The 23,345-nt window shown below is 36.5% G+C and overlaps 1 protein-coding gene across 1 annotated transcript; it reads right to left on the reverse strand.

The window, feature by feature from the left end:
- Positions 1-210: 210 nt before the first annotated feature.
- LOC118204306 (uncharacterized) lies at positions 211-5,702 on the reverse strand. Its single transcript, XM_035376640.2, has one exon. The coding sequence runs from the start codon at positions 4,943-4,945 to the stop codon at positions 4,127-4,129; it is 819 nt and encodes a 272-aa protein (XP_035232531.1). The 5' UTR covers positions 4,946-5,702; the 3' UTR covers positions 211-4,126.
- Between the last annotated feature and the right edge of the window lie 17,643 nt (positions 5,703-23,345).

Raw genomic sequence — 23,345 nt, forward strand, 5'->3', positions numbered from 1 at the left:
GGCAGTGCCATACCTACTAATCAACACTATGGATGTATATAAAACTGTCTACATTAAAACTGAAATATATAAGTATTGTAATAGCATACTTTGAATAATTAAATATATTCAATATAGTATACATATATTTAGAAATAAAGGTTGCTGAAATTTAATACATAAAACACACATTGAGATTTAAAGGTTTCCATGTAGAGAAAATCACAAAAATGCATTCTTCTTTTTATTTTTTACATACAGATTTTTCTACAACTTTAGGAATGCAGAATGCTTCTGAAAAAGCTTTCATAGGCTTAAATTCAATACAATAACAGTATAATTGCCATAAATTTAAATGGGAAAAATATTATAAGTACTATCCAGTCTCTTAAAAAAACTATAAAACCATATTTCTTAAAAACCTTATAATAGCAAATGAAATAACAACATACTAAATACACTGAGCATTTGATAACATATAATAGCACACAATACACTATTACAGTATAATGTAACTTTCCAAAACAAAGCTTGAGGGAAAAAAAAAAAGAACAGTGAGTAATAAAGGTGGTGGCAATGAAACAATCGTGTGTTTTGAAGTATTATCTTTTTAACTGCATAATATTTTCAGTCAATCTAGCAGAAACTGCCGTAAACATATGTGTCATAAGGTTGTTATATTCCGTTTTGCCGGCACAAACGATAAAAGTCGCCAATCTTGGTACAACTGATGCCAAACGGAATATCTTTGCTGGTAACCTTTTACACTTCATTTTCAAAACAAGTCACAGCCATTTCTTACCAGATTGACTGTTTCTTTCAATACTGGCATAAAATTATGTAGAATTTTTACAAGATAGTTCAATTTTATGACCTAAAACCATTCTCGATAATTAAGTCAATTAGGATGCAATCACGCCGCTCACCCGAAGGTGAAAATATAGAAAAGGCAAAGTCAAGGGTTAAATTCATCCATGCTAATGAGAATGCACTAGCGAAATAAAGCAATGCGGTTTCACATACTGAGTAAGCTATTCGTACGAACTAAAACATTTCTTGCATTTAAACTTGTATTCCACATCAAGATTTAACTGGAAATTAATATAGATAATTACTGACAGAATTAGATTTTTGTAGCATAGTTTATGCAAGATGAGATCACTTGAGGTCACGTGATACGAACTGGCGAATCAGGCTGTTGATCCATGAAAGCATAGTAAATTCTTAAATTAATGTCTTTTTACAAATTGTCTTTATTTATTGGCTTTTTACAAAATTTTAAACCATATTAAAATGTTAATGCCTTCAAAATAAAAAAATTCTTAGAACTAACATTTGTTAACATTTTTTATGTGTATACTGCATGCTGTAGCCAACAAAGTCTGCTTGGCGAGATTTGCGCCGGCGAAATGGAAAACTACCTGTCATAATTAACGTATTATCAGCCTTTGTATAAAATTTGCATTCAACCATATCTTCATTTTTCATCTTTTATTGTGAAAGTGAAAATCCTCAATGGACTTCCTTCATTAACTATGAAAGATCCCAGTTTATGTCTTTCATAAAATTAATGCTTTATAAAGTAAATATTTGCAGAATAGAGATTCCTGTATGTTATTTTTTACACATTCACATGCAAAGAGCGACTGAGTCTTAGCATTATCTAGAGTGGGATGTACAGATAGTAGTTACGAAATAAATTTATTTAGCACCTTTATGATTGATCTGTCATGATAAAGTAAACTTTATTTAGTAATTTGATAACATTTTATGATGCAGATTGCAGGAACAGTAACTTCAAATTTTGGATTTCTACTAAATACTACTTTTTGAATAAAAACTTTAATTTTTAACATGTTAACAATGTAAAGGATTAATTGAATTTCATAGTGTCAGTTTTCCTGATTAACTAAACATGGCATCTTCATCTGTTTGAAGTACCTAAATCTTGGTATATTTATTATTTTGAGAAACTAAATTTGATATTCTTTACTGCTTAAATTTTTTTAAGAAATCTTATAAAGACCGAGGTCCAGAACCATCAGACTCTGCCAAAAGTGAGATCCTGGTCAATATTAATTCACTGTCAATGAATTGTGAAACTTCCACAGCTAGCAGGTGATTGAAAACAACATACAGGAACCACAGATAATTTGGATAAAAACTGCATTTATGTCAGACCTACTCAGATCTGTAGCTAGGGTTTTCAGCGACCGGGAACAACTTTATTAATCCAAAGGGGCTTTGTCCCTGAAGGACTATTGTTTTTGTTTTGTGATTTTGCATTGATTCACTAAAAATTTCATTTTTGAAATATTTGAATTTGACATTTCATTTTTGAAACTGTTGCCATCAAATATTAGAGTCCTGCATTATATTTGAAGAAATTAAATAATGAAGTATCTGCATAATTCTATGTACATTTCTCTTGTGATAAAACAACGGTACGATCGAATTTTGAATAACGTTATCCTCCTACGAATATGGGCATTTGGAAGCCCAAATTAAAAATTTGTTTTATTATTGATTTCATATTTTGTAAAACTTTAACAAATTTTTGATTAACAAACTCAAGAATTTCAAAGCGAGCAATGGCAACGTTGTAACAGAGCGACAGAAAAAACATTTTTATCTCCAGCACGCGAGTCTCTGTATCAGGAATTCTAAAGATATGCTCATTTTAAAACTATTTTGCAGTATTGCTGTTGAACTGAACTTTATGGTTTAAGTGCAAAGAACGTGTTATTTAATAAATAAATGTAACACACAAAATGTTTTTAAAATCTGAAACCTTTCAGATTTTTTTTTTTTTTTTTTTAAGGATTTACACTTAAAAAAGATTTACTTTATTCACTCTTTAAATGCATGAAATTTGTTTACATGAAGGTAAGTTTTAATTACTATTATTTTTTAAAGAGTTTTCATAACATGGTGCTGAAGTATGATTATAATTCCATTTTATATGCAAATTTCTCAACTTACTATTTTGTCACTGGCTCTAAAATTCTACTTTAAAAGTTGTTAAAATTAAAGTTTTGTATGAATGCTAATTTAGAATTGGAGTTCTTTTGATTATTATAATTATCACCAAATTACAGTTAGGGCTATTTATGAGTTTAGTGTGGTCATATGAAATACCTTTAATCTCATCAATTTGTTATTGCATATTAAATAGAATTTTAATAAAATTACCAAGGCTCATTTAATAGAATCTAAGATTTGGGTTTTAGAGGCCCCCATGATCCACTTTTCTTCTCATAAAGGGGAGAATGGGATTAGGAATTACATAAGCATGATTTTGTGGCCACTAAGGAATGAGATTTTGGGGTAGCACTTTGTTAGCTTAGATGGTAAACAGAGCCTAAAAATCTAGTTGTCCAAGGTGATAAATTTTTCATTTTTTTAAAATTAATTAGACAGTTTTTAAGCAGTATGAATAAACATATAATTGTTCAAAAAGATCTTTAAACACAAATAACTGATTGATTTGTTCTCATGTGATTTCTCATCTATGTGTAATGCGAATGCATGCTTAAGCTAGTCCTGCAAACAAATGTTTTGCAGCATATGTCACATACACATGGTCTTCTACCAATACCGAAACACATATGTTTCATCAACTGATTTTTCAATGCATATGACTTCACGCATACACCACATCCATGTGGATTCTCTCCTGTATGCAGAGTCGTAGCTAGGGTTTTCAGCACCCAGGGACAAATGAAGATTTCACGCCCCTTACTGCTTGCCAAGGATGGAAAACATATAATTCTAAAATGTCGTAACATCAGTTTGGCGCCCCTTGGATTCTGCGCCTGGGGACAGATCCCCCCTTGCCCCCCTCTAGCTACGCCCCTGCCTGTATGCATATACATGTTATGTCTTTAAATGATACTTCCTCAGAAATCACTTAGGAAACATACACCACATTTATGTAATCTGTGCCCTGTATGAATGCACATGACTTTTTAAGCCAGGTATGCATATGAAAGATATCGAGCATAGTTCATACATGTGATTTCTGTCCAGCATGCAATGGCATATGTGTGTTTTAAGCTACACCTATATGCAAACGATGAAGAATATACATCACATTCTTCCAGTTTCTGATTTGTGTGGATACCTGTAAGCAAAAACAAGGCTTGCTTTAATGTAAAAGACTTGGTACACATATCGTATCAATGTGATTTTCACCCGAGTGGATATGCATATGTGCTTTTAAATTAAACTTCTTACTAAATTTCTTCTGACATACACCACATTCAAATGGTTTCTCTCCTGTATGAATATTCATATGTGCTGTTAAATTACACTTCTTCCCAAATGTCATGTGACATACACTACATTCATATGGCTTCTCTCCTGTGTGGATACGCATATGATTCTGCAAGGTTTCTTTGAGTACAAAAGATCTGCAACATATGTCACATGTATAAGGTTTCTCTCCAGTGTGTGTAAGCATATGTCTCTTTAAGTTATTCTTCTGCTTAAATAATTTACAGCATATAGCACATTCATACAGTCTCTCGCTTGTATGTGTATGCATATGTGCCATTAAGTTACTTTTTAATACAAATGATTTGCAACATGTTGTGCATTGATATGGTCTCTCTCCCGTGTGTATCCGCATATGTTTTTTGAGATCACCAGTTTGTCGAAATGACTTGCTACATCTATCACATGTGTATGGTCTTTCATTGGTATGAATAAGGATATGTTGCTTGAAAATACTCAATCGTGAAAATGACTTAGTACATTCACCACATTTATATGGCTTCTCATTTGTGTGGACGCGCATATGTTGTTTAAGAGAACCATGCCATTTATACGACTTGGAACATTGACTACATCTATATGGCTTTTCATTTGTATGGGTACACATATGTGAGATCAAACCTCGTTTCACTGCAAAAGTCTTGGTACATATGTCACATTTATATGATTTTTCATTAGTATGAGGATACATATGTGCAATCAAGTCTTGCCTTGGTGTAGAAGCCTTAGTACATATATCACATTTATATGACTTCTCATTAGTATGGATATGCAAATGAGCAATCAAGCCTTGCTTCAGGGCAAAAGCCTTGTCACAAATGTCACATTTATATGAATTCTCATTCGTCTGGTAAGCATATGTGCAATCAAGGCCTTCCTTCAGTGCAACCCTTGGTACATATGTCACATTTATATGAACTTCTCATTAATGACGATAAGCATAATTTGTAAGTAAGCCCATATGCTTTGCTACATATATGTTTTGTTGCCTGAGAGTAAGAAACTAACTTTTAGTGCAAACGACTCGACACATACAGTATTTAATAATGTTTTTTCTTCTGGTCTGTTTAGGGTTTTTTTGTTGTTGTTGACTTGGTGCAAATATCACATGCTTCAAACAAGTTATCTAACGTATTTGTAAATTAGTATTTTATTCAATTACATACTTCTTTTTTTTTTTTTTTCGTCTGAAACGTAACGCTAGTGAAAGCGCATAATATGGGGAACTTCCTTACTTATTTCAAATTAGTTTTTTACAGTGTTGAACACAATGCGAACAACTGCTTCTAGAAACTGTAATATAGTATTCGTTTCTTCTCTTAAAAATGAACATATATGTCAAACAAATGAAAATGAAACATTCAATATTGCTTTTGCGTTAATTAAATGCTGCTTATTCGCGATCGCAACATTCAAACAAATCCGGGTTGCCAGATTCACAGATAAAAGAAAGGTTTCAGATCTACCCACTGGACAAGCGCCTGGCCCCAGCCACCACCCCTGTTCTTATTGGTTGCCGTTTATGACGTCATGCTGTAAAGATACCATTATCTGTTTCGTTTGAATTATGTCAAGGGGAACTTATAACTACATTGGATTTGGTTATGTCCTGTGTTAATGTGAATTTGTGCGATGTAACAGAATAATTGCAATTAAAACGAACCTAACAATATAAGAAAATATGTCGGCCCTTTTTATATAATTTGTTAATGCTATTTCTTGACATTGCTTCGTCAGCAATGTCAAGAAATAGCACTTAACTCTTACTGTGTAAATAATGTCTGCCGCAGTTTTCAAGAATTAGCGGTTTATTTTGCAGAAAAGTGTTTTTAAAAGTGATATAAATGTAAAAGCTAGTTATTGCTTTATAAAAATTAATTGTTTGTTAACTAAATAACCTTCCTTTCATTTATTGTTTGTTATATAGAGATTGTTTGGTATTAAAATTGCTCGTAGTCAGATTAATTTTTTTCTTTCTAATTCTAGGCATTAATTTCTCTTCATTTATGGTTAAAAATAAGATAAAGTGATAAGATATTTTTAAAGCACTAATAATATCGTTTATTTGACTTTGTCAATTGGATTTATCGTGCTGTTTTTTTATGCATTATTGTTTTGTTTCTTAACTTTTATATCTTATAAAAAGTGTTATTGTAAAAGTATTTTATACTTATAAAAAGTGATTACTTTTTATCTTAAGTCAATTTTTATCATATAAAAAATGTTTATTGTCAAACGATATTAATCTAATGACAAAAATACTGCTAAACGGTTATCGCCTGCACATCGATTTTCACGTTTTTTCTAATACTATGTATATTAACAGTATATTTCTGAAGCTGCTTTTTATTTTTGTAATTTTTTCCCAAATACGGCAAATTATTCTATCGTCAGCCTGCGCTTTGCCTGTTTCAGCGCTAAAATGACCTTGGGCTAAAGCTTTTGGCGCACTATAATGCCGCGGAGAATTCTTTTGGTCACTGTATGACATCAGAAGTTGTGTCCAATAAGAACTTGGGGTGGTGGCTGGGGCCAGGCGCTTGTCCCACTGGAGAGAGACTATATGAATCAAGCAGGTTAAAATAGAAGAAGGGACTGTTCAACTCAAGCGGTGAAGCTTGACGGCCATGTTACAGTTATCGCTGTGACTTGTGCAAGGAAGTCTGTAATTGCAATATATTTTTTTTTTCTTTTCATTTTGAAGCATGTCAGCTTGCGTTTCATATGGATGCACAAATCGATTTTCCAAAAAGATTCCTGGGATTACGTTTCACTCGTAAGTATTGATTTTCTTTTTTTATATAATTTGATAAATATGTTAAAAAATCACAATGTCATGTTGTTTTCTTTTCAGATGTGAAAGAAAGTACTTAAGAATAATCAAAATATGTTAAATATATTTTTAGCTGGTATTTTCGTTCCCTAACATACAATGATATATGCCAGGATTTAAACTGTATAATGTTTTAGGCAATTCGTTTTATAATTTTCATGAAAAGTAAGAAATCTATTGTTTCTATTTTTATGAATTGCAAAGGTGTTAAATAAAGCAATGCTTTTCGTTATGTATTAATTATTACTCAATTCACTCGCATAAAATCATTGAATTCACATAATCTGTTTTATTTTATTAATATTTATTTTCTTGTTGTTATAAGTTGTTGGTAGTGAAAAGAATCTATTTAAAACTTTCATTTAAAAAAAATGCAACCAATGACTATGTTTTAGATAATTATCTGCTATTAATTTCAGGTTTAAATGATTCTTTAATAAATTAGGATAATATTGTGAATAAATCAGAAATATCACTTCTTAAAGAAAACATTGGAAAGTACACCTGACAGGTTACTAATGAAACGTAAACAAATTCTTGAAATATGCAGAAACATCATTTTTAAAGGCTTTAATGTAATGCCCATGCATTTAGATTTCGAACTATTTCTTAATGTTTTTCTGTACGTAGTAAATTACGGATATCATCTTAATAACTTTAAAACAAAACAAAAAAAAAAAAAAAAAAACTAACAATAGCGAAGCGTTTCATTATAAATTTAACATATTTTTACTGTAAATTGCATCCACGGAACAGCTTAAAAACACGTACGTTTCACTGCTGTAATGCAATGTTTTGAAGTTACAAACATGAATGCCGCTTGTTCGGTGAAGTTTCATTCCCCGATAGTAGAGGAAACTGCGAACACTCCCTCCTTCTATTCGAACCTCCTTGATATGAATGCATAACATGTTGCAAATCATTTACAATAAAAAGTAACTTAATGAAACATATGCAGATTCATACAAAACTGAGAGACTACATAAATGTGCTATATGCACATTTATTTCATATGTACAAAAAAAAACCAAGTATCCGATCCGAACAAGTATGGCTGGAGTAGCGCGCTGTTTCCAGCTCATGAGGAGAGCCAATAGGCACATGACGGTAGGAAGTCTGACATGGTAGGAGTTAAGAGAATGAGGTGAGGCAGAAGGGGGCGAGCAAGATGCCGCAAGCCTAGGAATTAGGCCAGACAAGAAGACGCCCCGCAGACGGAGCAGTACAAGGTAAAGCAATCATGAGTTTTTATGATAAGCTACTGTGAGAATATACTACATGACAGAACGAGTTTGTAGGAATACAAACTCTCGAAAGCATACATTTGCAGATATAGAGTTACAGTGAGAAAAGTGCAGTTTGCAAGATCAGATATCATATAAAAGTTTCGATGAAATAATGAGAAAAGTATTCATAAAAGCTATAAACAATATATACAACTATATACAGGAATATTCTACTTTATGTAGGAAAGTCCAGATCTCTGGCTAGGTGGGCTGCCAGCGGTCGTAACTCTTTATCTTCCGGTAGTGGAATGTAGTCAAATACATGTAATTTTGACATGTGAGGGCATGTAACTGCTTTCTGGAAAAAGCTGGAGTTTAAGCAATGAAGATGCTCTATGACACTTTCGATTTTCAAATCCTTGTGTAAAGTCCTATTAGATACGAAATAATGCGCATTCGTAAAAGTGCGCAGCAACTTGTTCTGTGTAATTTGTAATTTAGATATGTCCCTGTCTCTAACTGATGCCCACACAGGGGAAGCATACGTGAAGATTGGCCGTATAACAGAGCTGTATAAGTGCCGTTTTCTTCTTAAGTCCAGTTTAGAGTGCTCGTTAATAAGTGGGTTAAGACTCTGAATGACTCCTAGTGTTTTTCCCCTGACATGAGTCAGGTGATCCTTCCAGAAAAATTGATCATTAATAATAACGCCAAGGTAATTCGCCTTGCGTACTCTAGGAACTTCTGTGTCAAATAGCTTAAGCTTTTCTGTTATTTCAGTGGCAGAGTTCTTCTTTCGGATAATGAGCAGTTTGGATTTATCTGCGTTAATTGAAATACGCCATTTGGTACACCAAAATTCTATTTGCGGCATGACTTGTTGAAGTTTCCTGACAGCTTGATTAGGACACATAGATTTTACAGCAAGCGCCGTATCATCTGCATAACAGCCAATGAAGTAATTGTAGTTAAAGCCTGTTTTAGGGAAGTCAGTCACAAAGAAGAGATATAAGATCGAACCTAAAATTGACCCTTGCGGGACAACGGCGTGAATTCGTTTGACTTCAGAAATCTCATTTCCAATAGAAACATGAAAACTTCTGCCTTTCAGGAATGAGTAGATGAGACACGTTAAAGTTTTGGTGAAGCCAAGGGAACGGAGCTTGAAAGTTAGACCCTCATGCCAGACGCGGTCAAAGGCTTTGGCCACGTCTAGCATGAGTAAAGCCCCATTTTGGCTGTTATGTAACGCACTGCCGATGACTCATAAAGTCTGACCAATTGTTTCGTGGTGGAAAGGGTTTTTCGGAAACCAAACTGTTCTTCTGGTAGTTTCTCTAAGTATGGATGGATTCTATGATAAATGATGCGTTCAAAAATTTTCCCCAAAACGGGAAGCAAACTGATAGGTCTAAATTCTTCTGGGCGAGTGGTAACCTTGCCGGCTTTAGGTAAGACAATCATTTTGGCTCTTTTCCAGGCAAGCGGAAAGTATCTGATAGTTAAGCAAGCATTTAAAATACTGGCATACCTTTCGATACAATTTTTCGGTAAGTTCTTGATCGCTAGGTTGGTTATTGCATCATAGCCCGGTGCCTTCCTGTTTTTTAGTTTCCTTATGATTTCTTGGATTTCATGTGGAGAGGTGAGTTCCAGATTGTCTTATAAGTCCTCCTGGGAGGTAAACCAGTCATTAATGCAGTATCTTACATCATAAGCGAAGTCTATGTCACAAGGACGCTCATTCGGTTTAAACTGATTTTCAAAAATGTTCTGCAAAGGCGTTCGCTGTTTCTTTATTAGTGAGAGCCACGCTATTATTGAAGTGAAGTGGTTCGTTCGCTACAGCCTTTCCTTTTAGATTTCTGACAAATGACCAGAACGCATTGTTTGGTTCATTAAAATTCATGATTTTTTCATCCCAAAGGTCATTTCTGAGCTGATGAATTGATTGCTTGATGTCACGATTCAGTCTATTAATTTCCGTTTTAGTACTCGTGTTCCATGTTCGATTCCAGGCTTTCCTTAATCTATTTCTTTCTCTGATTTTATCTTTGATGTGGGGGGGGGAGTCTTCCAGATGTCTGTTTAATGGGAATGTTCTTGGTGGCAGTATTGACTGCATTAATGATACTGTTAGTAAACAGGTGCACAGCTAAGTCTATGTCCTGCTTGGTTCTTAAAGCTGTGTTCAGGAAGATACTATTACTTAAGATTAGATTATACTGCTTCCAGTCTGTAATCTTTTTCTCCTGCGTCGTTTGTCTTTTAGGATTCCAAGTGTGGCCATTACAGGTAAATGATCCGAGCTTAGATCATTAACAACTTCAAGATATACTAAGAATAAACAGGCAAAGAAATAAACAGGTTCGTTGTTTATAAATTCAAAGAGTTGTTCTCCATTTGAGTTTGTTTTACGACAGTTCCATTTCCTCATGTTTCGCATCCTCTCACAACAACTTTTAAGTTGCGCTCTTCTGGTAGTTTAAATGAGTGATGTTCAACTCCTAGATCATTTAAGATTTTTACCATACCCCTGTAATCATCGGGGGATTCTGCAATAACTTTAATTCCATCTGGAATTTGTCGACCGAAAAATTTTAATTTATTTCTGTGAAAAACTTTACTAATTTCTCCCCATTTCAAATCAGTCTCCCTGAGAGTAATGGGTGGGATTTTAGTACGAGATGAATTTACACTATTATTTGAGGTTTTAGCAATATTTGTAGTGTCATTTTGAACACTATCTTCGTCATTTGTGTCCATATCTTGATTATCTATATGAGTTTTGTCAATTTGCTCTGTGATTTTAGTAACTGAGCTATCTGCGCTTGATTGTGCATTTTTATCTGAAGCAGTGGTAACATCGGACGTGATAACTTGACTATCACTTATCTTTTGCTTTTTATACTGCACTCTGTGATTTCTAGTCCTTACAGTTTGATCTCCTCTACGCCTGTTTTGTGTTTCGTCTTCTGAACTAGTTTCTTGATCAGGCGTTTTTTCATTATCTGAGTTTAGGTGTGAGAAATCATTAATCTTGATTGGGCTTCTGCCCCTATCATTATCCTCTAAAGTTGGACTCGTATTTCTAATATCCACTAAGGTATTAGTGTTTTCGTTAGTGTTTCCTTTTTCATGATTAATTTGTTCATTAAACAATTTCAACATATCAACAAGACTATGCAAGAATGCGTAAAGTTTGCCTTCTGTGTCAGTGAATTCTCCATTTTGCTCTTTGACATTGTCGAGCTCACTAATCTGCGCTTTCACTGCACCTAGCACTGCATCCATCTTCGCATCGAAAATCAAAATCCTGCGGCCTGAATATAGGAGTCCAACACCCCGGAATTAGGCCCACTCGATGGTGTTCTAACAGGCGGATGTGTTAGAGAAAATTCCCGCAAGGCCCCTGACAATCACCTGAAGCGAAAGCTTGGGGGTAACTATGCGGGAATATGCAATCCAAAATCCAGACAAATCACTGAATCTTTAATTTAGAAAATCCTGGAAAAGACGAAAAGACGAAAATAATTACTTAAATTACTTATCAAAAATAAATTTAATAAGCAATCATATCGGAAAAATCAATCACCAAAACCAGCAATTAATGACATGTGATAAGACAATTATAGGCAATCGCGGCGAAACCCAAAGTAGGCTTAACCAGAAGTACGAGGCACACGAGTTGGACTCCGCCTACCTCGTAATCGGACGTACACGGAAACCTGACTAAAGAGCGAAAAAGGACTCGACCTTCATTCACCGCGGTCCCCTTGTGAATCCCCAAGTATCCATACGTTACACACACTGGGAAGAAATCTTATATTACATGTGACTTTGTAGGCAAAGATCTCTTCCGGAATCACATGGGTTTCCTCACTGAAGGAAACCCCTTTGAATGAGATGTATGTGAGAAGACATATAGGACAAAGTTAACAGCGGATATACCTAACCCACGGAGTAACCTAACCACACAGTAGAAAAAACGGATCGATGTGATATGTGTCCCAAGTCTTTTGCATTAAAGCAAACCTTCTTCTTGTATATGCGTATCCACACAAATGAGAAATCAAAAAAAAATGTGATGTATGTTCTGCATCACTTGCGTATAATAGTACCCTATGTACATTTATGCTTTTGCACGCTGGACGGAAATCATATGCTGGCTTAAAAATCATATGCTGGCTCTAAGCTGGCTTAAAAAAATCATATGCGCATTCACACAGGGCACAGATTACATAAATATAATATATGACCTAAGTTATTTTTAGGAAACATTATTTAAAAACACACATGTACATGCATACAGGAGACAAACCACATGGGTGTGCACAAAATCAGTTGCATTCAAAAGCTAAGTTGCTGAAACATATGCGTATGCACGCTAGCCGCGATTCAATTCACCTATAGGTGGCTCTTTCACACATTAATGTGGCGGATAAAAACCGGTATTTTAATTTGTGATCTGACTTCGTACATTCAAAAATGGAGTTACTTAGCTTTTCCGAAATGTTTAATTTTGTTCAAGGAGGCGTAAATTCTCGCTGTGTTACTGAAGCAGAGAGGATTTTAAAAAGCGGATTATTTGGTAATGCACGGAATTTTACTTGAAAAATCCAATTTACAAATTTTTGTTTCCTATTTAAAGATAAGTTGTATAGTGTCCTGATCGCATGAAATCGAAGGACATTTCATTGTTAAAAAGGAAAAGTAAAATTTTTTTAAAAAAAATTCTTGTTCATGTAAAGGAGGAACTGCTGGCTGTTGCAGGAAGTTGTGTCACTGTTTTATTGTATTGCGACAGGTAGCTGATTTTAATGTTCACTGATTGTAAACAAATGATTTCACATGTGTTTAACTTGGGATTTCCAGAATATCTGTGCAGTCAAAAGTGTCTTTTTTTTTCCATAAAAATGATAATAAATCATTATATACTAAAAATATATTGATCTATTATATTAGTCTATTGTATTTATATCTATTATATACATAATAGCACTAATCATCAGATGCAATTTTGAGAATATCAACAAGCAAAGCACTTAAAAATGAAAAAAGGCATTTGTAATAGAAATATTAGTATTCCATATGCATTATAGAAAATACATGCAATGAATAATACCATGACCAAACATTAAAAAAAAAAAAAAAAAAAGAGCAGATTAACCCCTACCCCTCAGTACTTGAGAAAGCAATTCTGGCATATAACATGTAGTTAACTTTTGATTACATGATATTACAAGCATTTTCATTAGATTTGTCCTACAAGTGGTTAAAACGACTGAACACATAAGGCTCAAAACAATAAAAAATAAACGTTTAATTACTTTTCGATCACAACACGCTTCACAAACTGCGTAGTATTGTGAAACGTAAATACCGATTTTTAATGTTTCCACCTTTTAGCCACTAGATGGCGTATCAAAGCGCTGGAATCGCGGAGTGAGAGACCATATGCATGCGACATATGTTACAAGACATTTATGTACGAAACCAACTTAATTATGCACATACGTGTGTACAAAGACGAGAAGTCACATTAGAATGAATAAGTCAGTTATTTGCGTTTTTGCGTTTGAAAATCTTTTAAACATCTGCATGCCTCCATGTTTATTAAGAGTGCTAAAACATATAATCAGGAAAATTATTCATCTTGTACTTGCAGATTTTTCAGGCTGCATTTGCTGCATAAGCCAGCAAAGTGCAACCCAAAAGTCTCATTCTTTAGGGACTACAAAATCATCCTTATGTAATTTCTTATAATCTTTTTTGGGGGGGTTCCCTTTATGAGAAGAGAAGTACATCTTGGAGTCCTCTGAAAGAACATTAACCCTAAATCTCAGATTTTTTAAATGAACCTTGTTACTTAAATGAGCATCATAAGAAAAATATGTCTTATCTGTTAAACGAGCATCATAAGAATAATCTTATGATGACATTAAAAATATCTCATATGACCACAATAAACACACGAAAAGGCTCAGTTGTAATTTTGTGATAATTACAATAATCAAAACAATTCTAATTCTGAATTAGTCTAGTCTAGCCTGCACGGTTATTGCCGAAGTGTCGCGCAGCTGCGCAACTTATCCGGCTCTTGAAAATTAAGCCCGAACGGCGCATGACTTTGAATTTTTCATGACAAGTTTCTAGGAGGTCAAAGGTGGTTACAGGGGGCGACCATGAGTCGCAAGGCCAAAGAGTGGCGCGCGCATCAAGAAATTTGCAAAGCAGGAGCCGTGAGGATCTGTATGATATGTTTGTGTTGTATCATAAAAGAAGACACAGACAGAATCCAATAGATTCAATCATGACATCTGAATTAAATATATCATAACAATTAAACATAAGCATACATTATTACATAAAAACAAGTTAAAAGAACATACAAACTAAGCATACAAATAATAAATGAGAAATAAAATATACACTATATACAATATATACAGGCACTGTGCATTCCCATCATGATAATTTTACGTGGGAAAATTTAAGTCCCTGGCGAGGTGGGCCGCGAGCGGTCTAAGTGCAGCATCTTCTTCAAGAATTACATAATCTAACACATTTAAATCGGTCATATGGTTGCATTCTTGTGCCTTGTTGAAGAATTTATTATTTGCTTTGTGTAGATATGTTTCTACAGATTCCATTTTCAGATCATTGTGCAGGGTTTGATTCGAGACATAATAGTGAGCGTTTGTTATCATTCTAAGTACTTTATTTTGAATAATTTGTAGCGTGTTCAACTCCTTTTTCTGAACTGTTGCCCAGGCCGGAGAAGCGTACGCAAAAATAGGACGTATAATGGAGTTATAAATATGTCTCTTCCTCTTGATGTCTAATTTGGAGGTCGCAGACAGGAGTGGCTTAAGACTTTGAATTACTCCAATAGTCTTACCTCTGACACATTTTATATGCTCTTTCCAGAGGAAATTAGCACTATATTTTAAACCTAAGTAAGTAGCAGTTTTTACAACTGGTACAACAGTATCAAATAGCAACAGTTGTGCAGTTAATGGGTGATTCATTTTATTCTTTTTAAAAATCATAAGCTTAGATTTATCCGCATTAATTGCAATTTTCCAATTGGCACACCAGGTTTCAAGGTTCGGCATAAATCTTTGAAGTTTCTTAATCGCAAAATTTGGCGACCCAGACTTGACGGCAAAAGCTGTGTCGTCTGCGTAGCAGCCTATGAAAAAATTATGATCCAGATGTTCTGCAGGTAGATCTGCAACGTAGAATAAATAGAGCACGGGCCCTAAAATAGATCCTTGAGGGACCCCGGCCTGTACTTGCTTCTTATCTGAAGTGCTATCATCAATGTGAATACTGAATGTTCTGTTTGAAAGAAACGAGTGAATAATTTTGATTAATTCAGTGCTGAACTGCAAACTGATTAATTTATAAATTAACCCCTCATGCCAGACGCGGTCGAACGCCTTCGCCACGTCTAGCATGAGTAAGGCAACATATCTTTTGTTGTGCAGTGCACTACCTATGTACTCATTAAGTCTAACCAGTTGCTTCGTCGTGGATAGGGCTTTCCTGAAGCCAAACTGTTCAAGTGGTAATTTATCCAGGTGTGGTTGTATTCTGCTAAGGACAATTCTTTCAAGTATTTTTCCCATACTGGGCAGCAGGCTAATGGGCCTGTACCCATCCGTTTTTGTCAGGTTCTTTCCCGGCTTTGGGATCACTATCATTTTAGCAGACTTCCATATATTCGGAAAATAATTATTGTACAGGCAAGCATTCAGAATACCTGTAAGTCGATTAATCATATTTATTGGCAGCCATTTCAGTGCTACATTATTAACATTATCCTGCCCGGGGGCCTTTCTATTCCTGAGCTTTTTAATTATATTCATGATTTCTATTCTGAATTAGCATCATACAAACTTTTAATAACTTTTAACGTAGAATTTGAGAACCAGTGACTAAATAGTAAATCGAGAAATGTGCATATAAAATGGAATTATAATACTTCAACATCATGTTATTAAAGCTTTGTGTAAAAAATAACAGTGACTAAAACTTGTCTTCATTCCTCACATTCACGTAGACAAATTTCATGCCTCCATTGCAACGAACTAATATCTACACGCAACAGTTTCTTAATACATTGTTAACTTTTTTTTTCTGACACCAGATGTTATGTTATTTTCTTTCTTCACGTTCGTACGGGGTTTGTGTGGATTTGGAGTGAATAACGACGACAGCACTTGATGGAATATCGAAACACACTTTACTATTGGCCGGTATTAATCAGGACAGCTCCAAAACACTTTTACAGCCGTCGAAGATCTACTATAAACACGCTGGAACAATCAGCGACACAGCCTTCAGGTTATCAGGCTATAGCTGTGTAGACAGCTTCACTGCAAAGCACCAGATTACAGCTCCCGACTCTGTTCTGTCGTTGTCGGAACTCCACGTACTCTCGAGACTCTCGACGCTACAACTCGCGATGCACTCGACGACACGCAGAGCACAGCTCCCGACTCTTCGGTTCAGTCGTTCCCGGAGCTTAACACAGTCTCTCGACGATGCACTAACCGCGATACACTAAGAGACTCTTCGATGCACTCGACACTCGCTGGCCGGCTGTCAACTCGATCTGGGGCGGGTGGCGATTGGCCTCCCGAGGACAAATTCCAGAACCGACCGCGTAGCGGGAGGAGACGTGGCGTTTGATCCGAGGACCGATCTGTCGGTCCTTGACCCGGGGATCGGATGGCCGGAACCGGCTGAAAACGTGAACCGTGCGCGTGAACCGTAGGCGGCGTGAACCGTGCGTGGGAGATCGTCGTAGGCAGTGGCGGAAGGCAGGAGACCCGGCGTTTGATCGATGGACAGGGACTGTGGGAATGGCTTCAGGTGCGCCTGCTTGCGTCTCCCACAACTCAGCGTCAGCCTCCTCGGGGCCCCGCTGTAAACTATACGGTGCCTTGGTCCAGGCCTTGGCTCGTATAGGCTAATGACGCTGAGCAACCAATCCCAGGGTATCGACTGGTAGGAATTTCCGGAACCGACCATTTATGGGAGGAGAACCGGGGTTCTACCAGACCACTGGCTGGATTTGTGTCCTGCCAGCTTTGATTTGTTGGGTATATAATCATACTTCGCAGGACTAGAACCATAGGTCCATCCTATGGTATGCGCGGGCTTGGCAGGGACCGTACTGGTACTGTCGTGTCCGTTGCCTTCGCTGTGGGGACGCTCTCATATAGATTTAAGGGCTGTGCTGGGGAAGCGGCTCCCCGCGCACTCCTCAGTGTAATGGATTGTGGCAATGAACATGAGAAGTCCCTGCGGACTGTTCGGTGCGTTGGCGCTCCGCCGGCACAGCCGCCGAGGTTGGATCGTTTAATTATGTATGGCAGCACAAGATGCAGCTGGGTCATGAATGGTCCTTCCTTGGGTCACTGTCAACTCGATCGTCTCCGCACGGACTAACTAGCTGAGATACACTAACTCGATACTAACTATTTCGCACTGATTCTCCGCGTACCAGCCAATGAGATCTATACTGTTATATGAAGTCGTTGGCACCAGCAGGTTTACATAGTTTTTGTCTTGTGTTCGAGAACATTCTGGGCTAAACTGGTAAGAATTCATTCCAGAAGATTCTCCATCATTCCATGGCATATCGCAATTTTGTCGCCAAATGAGCTATTTTTCGGCAAATATGGCAACCCTTTGCCACTTTATGGCAACCCTAAATCTGCTTTGCGGGGAAACTATCTCACCGCGCCTGGACACTTCGTAACAATATGCCTGCAATTCCCACTGCATAACATTCTGCTATAGTGGATATACCAAAGTATAGCATCAGACCTGCTGCAACTGCACTAGATGTCGGAACTTTTAGAATTTGGAGAAGCAGTAGCAAAATTTCGATACGGTAAATTTTTAGAATTCAGGGAAAGCACTAGTCAGCAAAGCTTAGGGGTGAGAAAATATTTAGAATTTAGGTATTGCATGACACAGCAAAGTGCTCACCACCACTGAACGTACTAGAACCATCTAATATACCATGTCAAAAAAAGCAAATTGTATTTCATAAGTATGAAGTATGTTTATACTCATTGCAAAGGTTGCGAGGCAAACAACTACGGCAACATAAAATTTGTTAAATACACCCTTACGTTGGTTTTTGTATTTCACAAAAAGAGGTCCACGATAATCGATTCCTGTATCATTAAATGCAAAATTTTCATTAACACGCTCAGATAGCAGATTTCCCATAAACTGAGAGGAAGCAAAAGGATTTGCCCTAAAACAAACAACGCACTAATGGTAAATTTTTCTGCAAATACACTGGTGTGCAAAAATTAAGGACGAGACGGTTTTTTTCAATATAACTTTGTACAAAAGCTTTCCAAATCAACACATTTAATACCGTAAGATGCCCAATACGTAAGGACACGAGTAATGTAAGCAACACTTACTAAAAGAGAAATCAGAGGGATAAAAAGAAGCTTTATTGAAAAAGTAGCATGGAGCGCAATGCGACTGAAGGCCGAAACATCCCTGTGATGGGTGTCCAGCAAGAAACATCCGGTCTTTGATAGGGGATATGATCTCCCCTGACTGCTAGGCAGGTTTCACAGCGTCTGCCCATGCTGAGAATAAGAGAATTTTGTCAATAAGTTGTTGAGGCATTGCTGCCCATTCGTCTTGCAGCGTCAATCGAAGCTCCGGAATCGTTACTGGTGGTAAGGTACTAGCTGCCAAGCGTCTGCCTAGAAAATCCCATACATGCTCGATGGGATTGAGATCCAGAGATCGTGCCGGCCAATCCATACGTTCAATATCCTCACTCTCTAAGAGCTATTCGGTAGCTACTGTGCGATGACATGGTGCATTGTCGTCCATGAAAAGGAACTGCGGACCCATAGCGCCTCTAAAAAGACGCACATATGGAAGAAGAATCTCGTTACAATAACGGGTCCCGTTGACTGAACCTGCGTCGAAGATGTGAAGGTCTGTACGACTACCAAGCATGATGCCTCCCCAAACAAGAACACTGCCACCTCCATACCAGTCCCTTTCAATGATGTTCGAGGGATGATTGCGGCTTCCCCGCTCTCTCCAGATGAGTTTGCGATGAGAATCGCTACTCAGACTGAATCTGCTTTCATCTGTAAAGAGTACTCGTCCCCATTCATTGTTTCTCCAATTCCGGTGTTCCCGGCACCACAGAGAACGCCTTCTCCGATGGGCAGGCGTTAGAGGTACACACCGTACAGGGTGTCGTGCAAACAGACCACCACCGTGCACTCTTCCGGCCACGGTAAACCGCGATATCGGTCGTCCAATCGCCTGTGTCGTGTGTCTAGCGATTTCTCCCGCTGTCTGCCGCCTGTTTCTTCTGGCCTGTACGGCAATATACCGGTCATCTGCGGGTGTGGTTCCTCGTGGACGACCACTACTAAACCCCCGGATAGCTGTTCCTGTAGTTTGAAATTGTCTCCAAAGTCGTGAAACGATGCTGTGAGCAATTCCGAACTCTGCAGCCACACTTGTCACACTGCGGCCTTCCTCCAACTTCCCAATGATTCGACCTCGGGTAAAAGCATCCAGATGTCGTCTAACAGACTGATTATTCGCCATTTCTCGCTGAGGCAGCAACTCGGTGTGATTTTAACTGCTATACGGCGTGCAATCTCTTTGCCAGAAATACTGATCTTACACCGACAACATGCTTTATACTACTCAGACACTCCCCCATTGCGTCTACCTGCATATCTGCGCATGTGCTACCGTACATCACCTTACTTAATCTCCTGATTGGTCTTTCTGTCCGCTTTGCCTCTTCGTTCAGCTGATATGCTAATTTTTCGACTTCGTCCTTAATTTTTGCACACCAGTGCATTTCTCCCATTTATGGGCCAATATTTTGCTCCCGCATAATATAATGAAGTTTGTAGTCCCACGTGAAAGCATTTTTTGTAAAAATTCATTACAATTAAATTTGTTAAATGTTTTTTTGGTGGAAGGACGACAGGATTTTTTTTACAGAACCCAAGATTAGAATTTCGGAGGCGAGCACCAGCTCTAATAAGAGAATTTTTATCGATAAAAGGGGATAAACCTTTTAGCTTACTATTGGGGGCTACTGTTTCATCCTTGGATAAATTTTTCAGCTCTGCCGAAAAATCTTGAGATTGTACTTCTCTGATTAACAAAATCTCTGATTGCTCTAGTTTAGCAGCGGTTACATACCCTGACGTTTTGGTTCTCGGGTTTCTTGCATTATAGATGAACCTGAAAATAAAATTTAAAACACGTAAAATACGCATAAAATCATAACTTAAGTCAAAAATACGATTTAAAAAGTTAAAGTCCTTTGCTATACTGAAAAGTTTCAAAGAGTCAATATTATCACAGTCTTTTTCCAGTTCATTAAAATACTCATCCTCTGTGACACTAAGTTCGGGAGGCTCAGGAGTAATTTCCTTTAGGAAAGTAGGTCCAGTTCATCAAGTTGGATTATTTACAAGAGAATCACTACTTACACCACGGGTAAGTAAATCAGCTGGATTGCCCTTGCCAGGACAATGATGCCACGTAGCCTCAGTTGTCAAGCCTTGTATCTACTTCACACGGTTTGATACAAATTGTTTCCACTTTTTACTTGGGCTTTGAATCCAGTATAAAGTGATCTTCGAATGACCCCCAAAAAATACTTTTCGATATTTGTTTTTGTCAATAATTGGTTTCATTTCACTAGCTAATCTTGCTGCAAGTAAAGCACCCACAAGCTCAAGTCATGACAATGACAGTTTCTTTAAAGGAACCGCTCTACTTCTAGCTTGAAGCTACAAGATTGATTAAGATTTCGCTCTCAGCCTTTAACTTAACGTAAACAACTGCTCCATAAGCCTCCGAAAATGTATGAATCCGAAAATATCCAAAAATGTATGAATTTCCAATTCTGCATCTTGATCAATAAAAGAATCAAGTATATATCTCAGAACCTTTAAATTTTTAAGTTGTGCAGCTTCTTTACACCACCTCACCCACTTCTCGCTTATATCAAGAGGTAACGCTTCATCCCAAGAAAGGTTTATTTGCCAGATCTCCTGGAACAGGCATTTGAAACGGATAGTAGCAAGAGTCACCAGATCCAAAGAGTCGAAGATTCTTCCAGCAGCCAATTATTAAAAACCGCTTAGTGTTCCTTTCCTGTTGGAGAAATTCTAGCAAACTATTAATTTCTAAGGACAGGTATTCACTAAATGGATCCTATAAGATACCAAGAACGCTGTGTAATTTATCCTTTAAATCTTCTGGACTGCTTAAATCCTACAGCTTTCCAATCCTTTATTAACTTTTCGGAATTTGAAATTCACTTCCTTAAGGGCATACCAGCATCTCTCATTATTTTTTCGGCCCTTTTAGAAATTTCAAAGACACATGGAATGTCGTCATTACCTGTAATAAGGTCATCTAAAAATAGGTATCAAGCGTTTGTACTGTAGCAGGAGAGTCCTTTCTCTACTTCTCTATATGGTTTTTAATAGTTACCGCCAATAAAAAAGACTTGCATTTACTCCAAAAATTATCCTTTTGAATTTATATACACATACGTTATTCATATTGTCAATGAAAAGAAATCTCACTGCGTCTCTGTCTCTTTGTCGTAAAGAAATTTGCAAGAAAGCCTTCTTTATGTCTGCCAAGAAGGCGATCTTGTTCAAGAAAAAGAATGTCAATAAATGAAATATATTTGAGCTTAAATTAACTCCTTGGTATAAACAATCATTTAAAGATAATTGTACTGGTTCATGTAAACTTCCATACAAAACAATCCAAATTTTCAAATTTGATTTGCGTTTTACATATTTTAATTTTTCTTATTTGCTATTGTGCTTCGTTTATATGATTTCATGCTTTTTAATTGCAAATATTTTGTTTTGTATTCATTTTCAGTGTGAAATTTTTCTACTGTTTTGAACTTTATTATTGGTTAGTTAATTTAGTTTGATTTTCTGCATTGCTTATCATGCCTTCATCCATTAATAGTTTTACTACAATTAATAGTTTACTAATTATTAATAGTTTTACTAATTACGCCTGAAACGACAGAAATTTCTGCATCACCTTGACTTTTTACTAAAATGTAAACATAAAAAATAGATCCCCAATTTCATTCAAATCAAATCTAATCAAAAATCTTCCAGTTGCGTTTCAAGAATTCTGTTAAACTGCAAGCTTGCCTTGCTTCGGTCAATCATAAGGGATACACGTCAACAGTTATTCAAAATTGAACATGAGCTATATAAGCTTCATCTGGAACTCGCCAATTCATACCCAAAATTTATTGCCATTGAACAAAAGTCTTGGTCTAGAACTGAGAATGTAGTTAAGCATCATAAAAACACCCTTGCATTTAAATTCGAAAAACTTCTCTTACAGTCTTCCAATTTAATTAGTTCAAAAAAAAATTTCCGTTGTAAATATTAAGCCAGTAATTAATATTTCTAGTGTTAGTTTATCAGAAGAACAAGAGAGAATTCTAAAATATAATTTTAATTTCTCACAGACCTCAAAACCATCGATTCCAAAGATTTTGGCTCCTATCGAAAAAGCTTTTAAGTTTAGTAAAGTATCAGATACACAGAAAGAAATGATTAGGCATTTGATAGCTCATAGTGTGAAATTCAACAATAAGCCTTTGAAACCAAATCTAAACGCGAGAGTTAGAATGCGCGAAATTCATTCTTACCTAGATATCATTTCAAAGGTGGCCAGATAGTCGTCACGGCCAGATAGTCGCCATTTAATTTCTTTTAAAGTCTCCATTCGAATTTTCCACTTATGGTACTAGCTTACTTTTAAGAGTCAGAATCAAATTATTCAGGCCAGATACAGGAACATTTATTGCTTGTTTATTTGTAACATATCCGCAAATTTCTTTCGAATCAGACTAACTTGACTGCCTACGTCAAGAATGGCTAAAATGTTTATTATTTTTTCGATTCCCATTCGAACCTTAATCACAGCAGTAGGAAAAAACG

Source organism: Stegodyphus dumicola, chromosome 11 (genome assembly GCF_044657685.1).
Source record: "Stegodyphus dumicola isolate Sdum_Otavi_A_Nest chromosome 11, ASM4465768v1".
NCBI classification, from domain to species: Eukaryota; Metazoa; Arthropoda; class Arachnida; order Araneae; family Eresidae; genus Stegodyphus; species Stegodyphus dumicola.

Bases quoted from the DNA above. Each gene is read 5' to 3' on its own strand.
- LOC118204306 (XM_035376640.2), bottom strand. From the start codon at position 4,945: ATGTATCCTCATACTAATGAAAAATCATATAAATGTGACATATGTACC.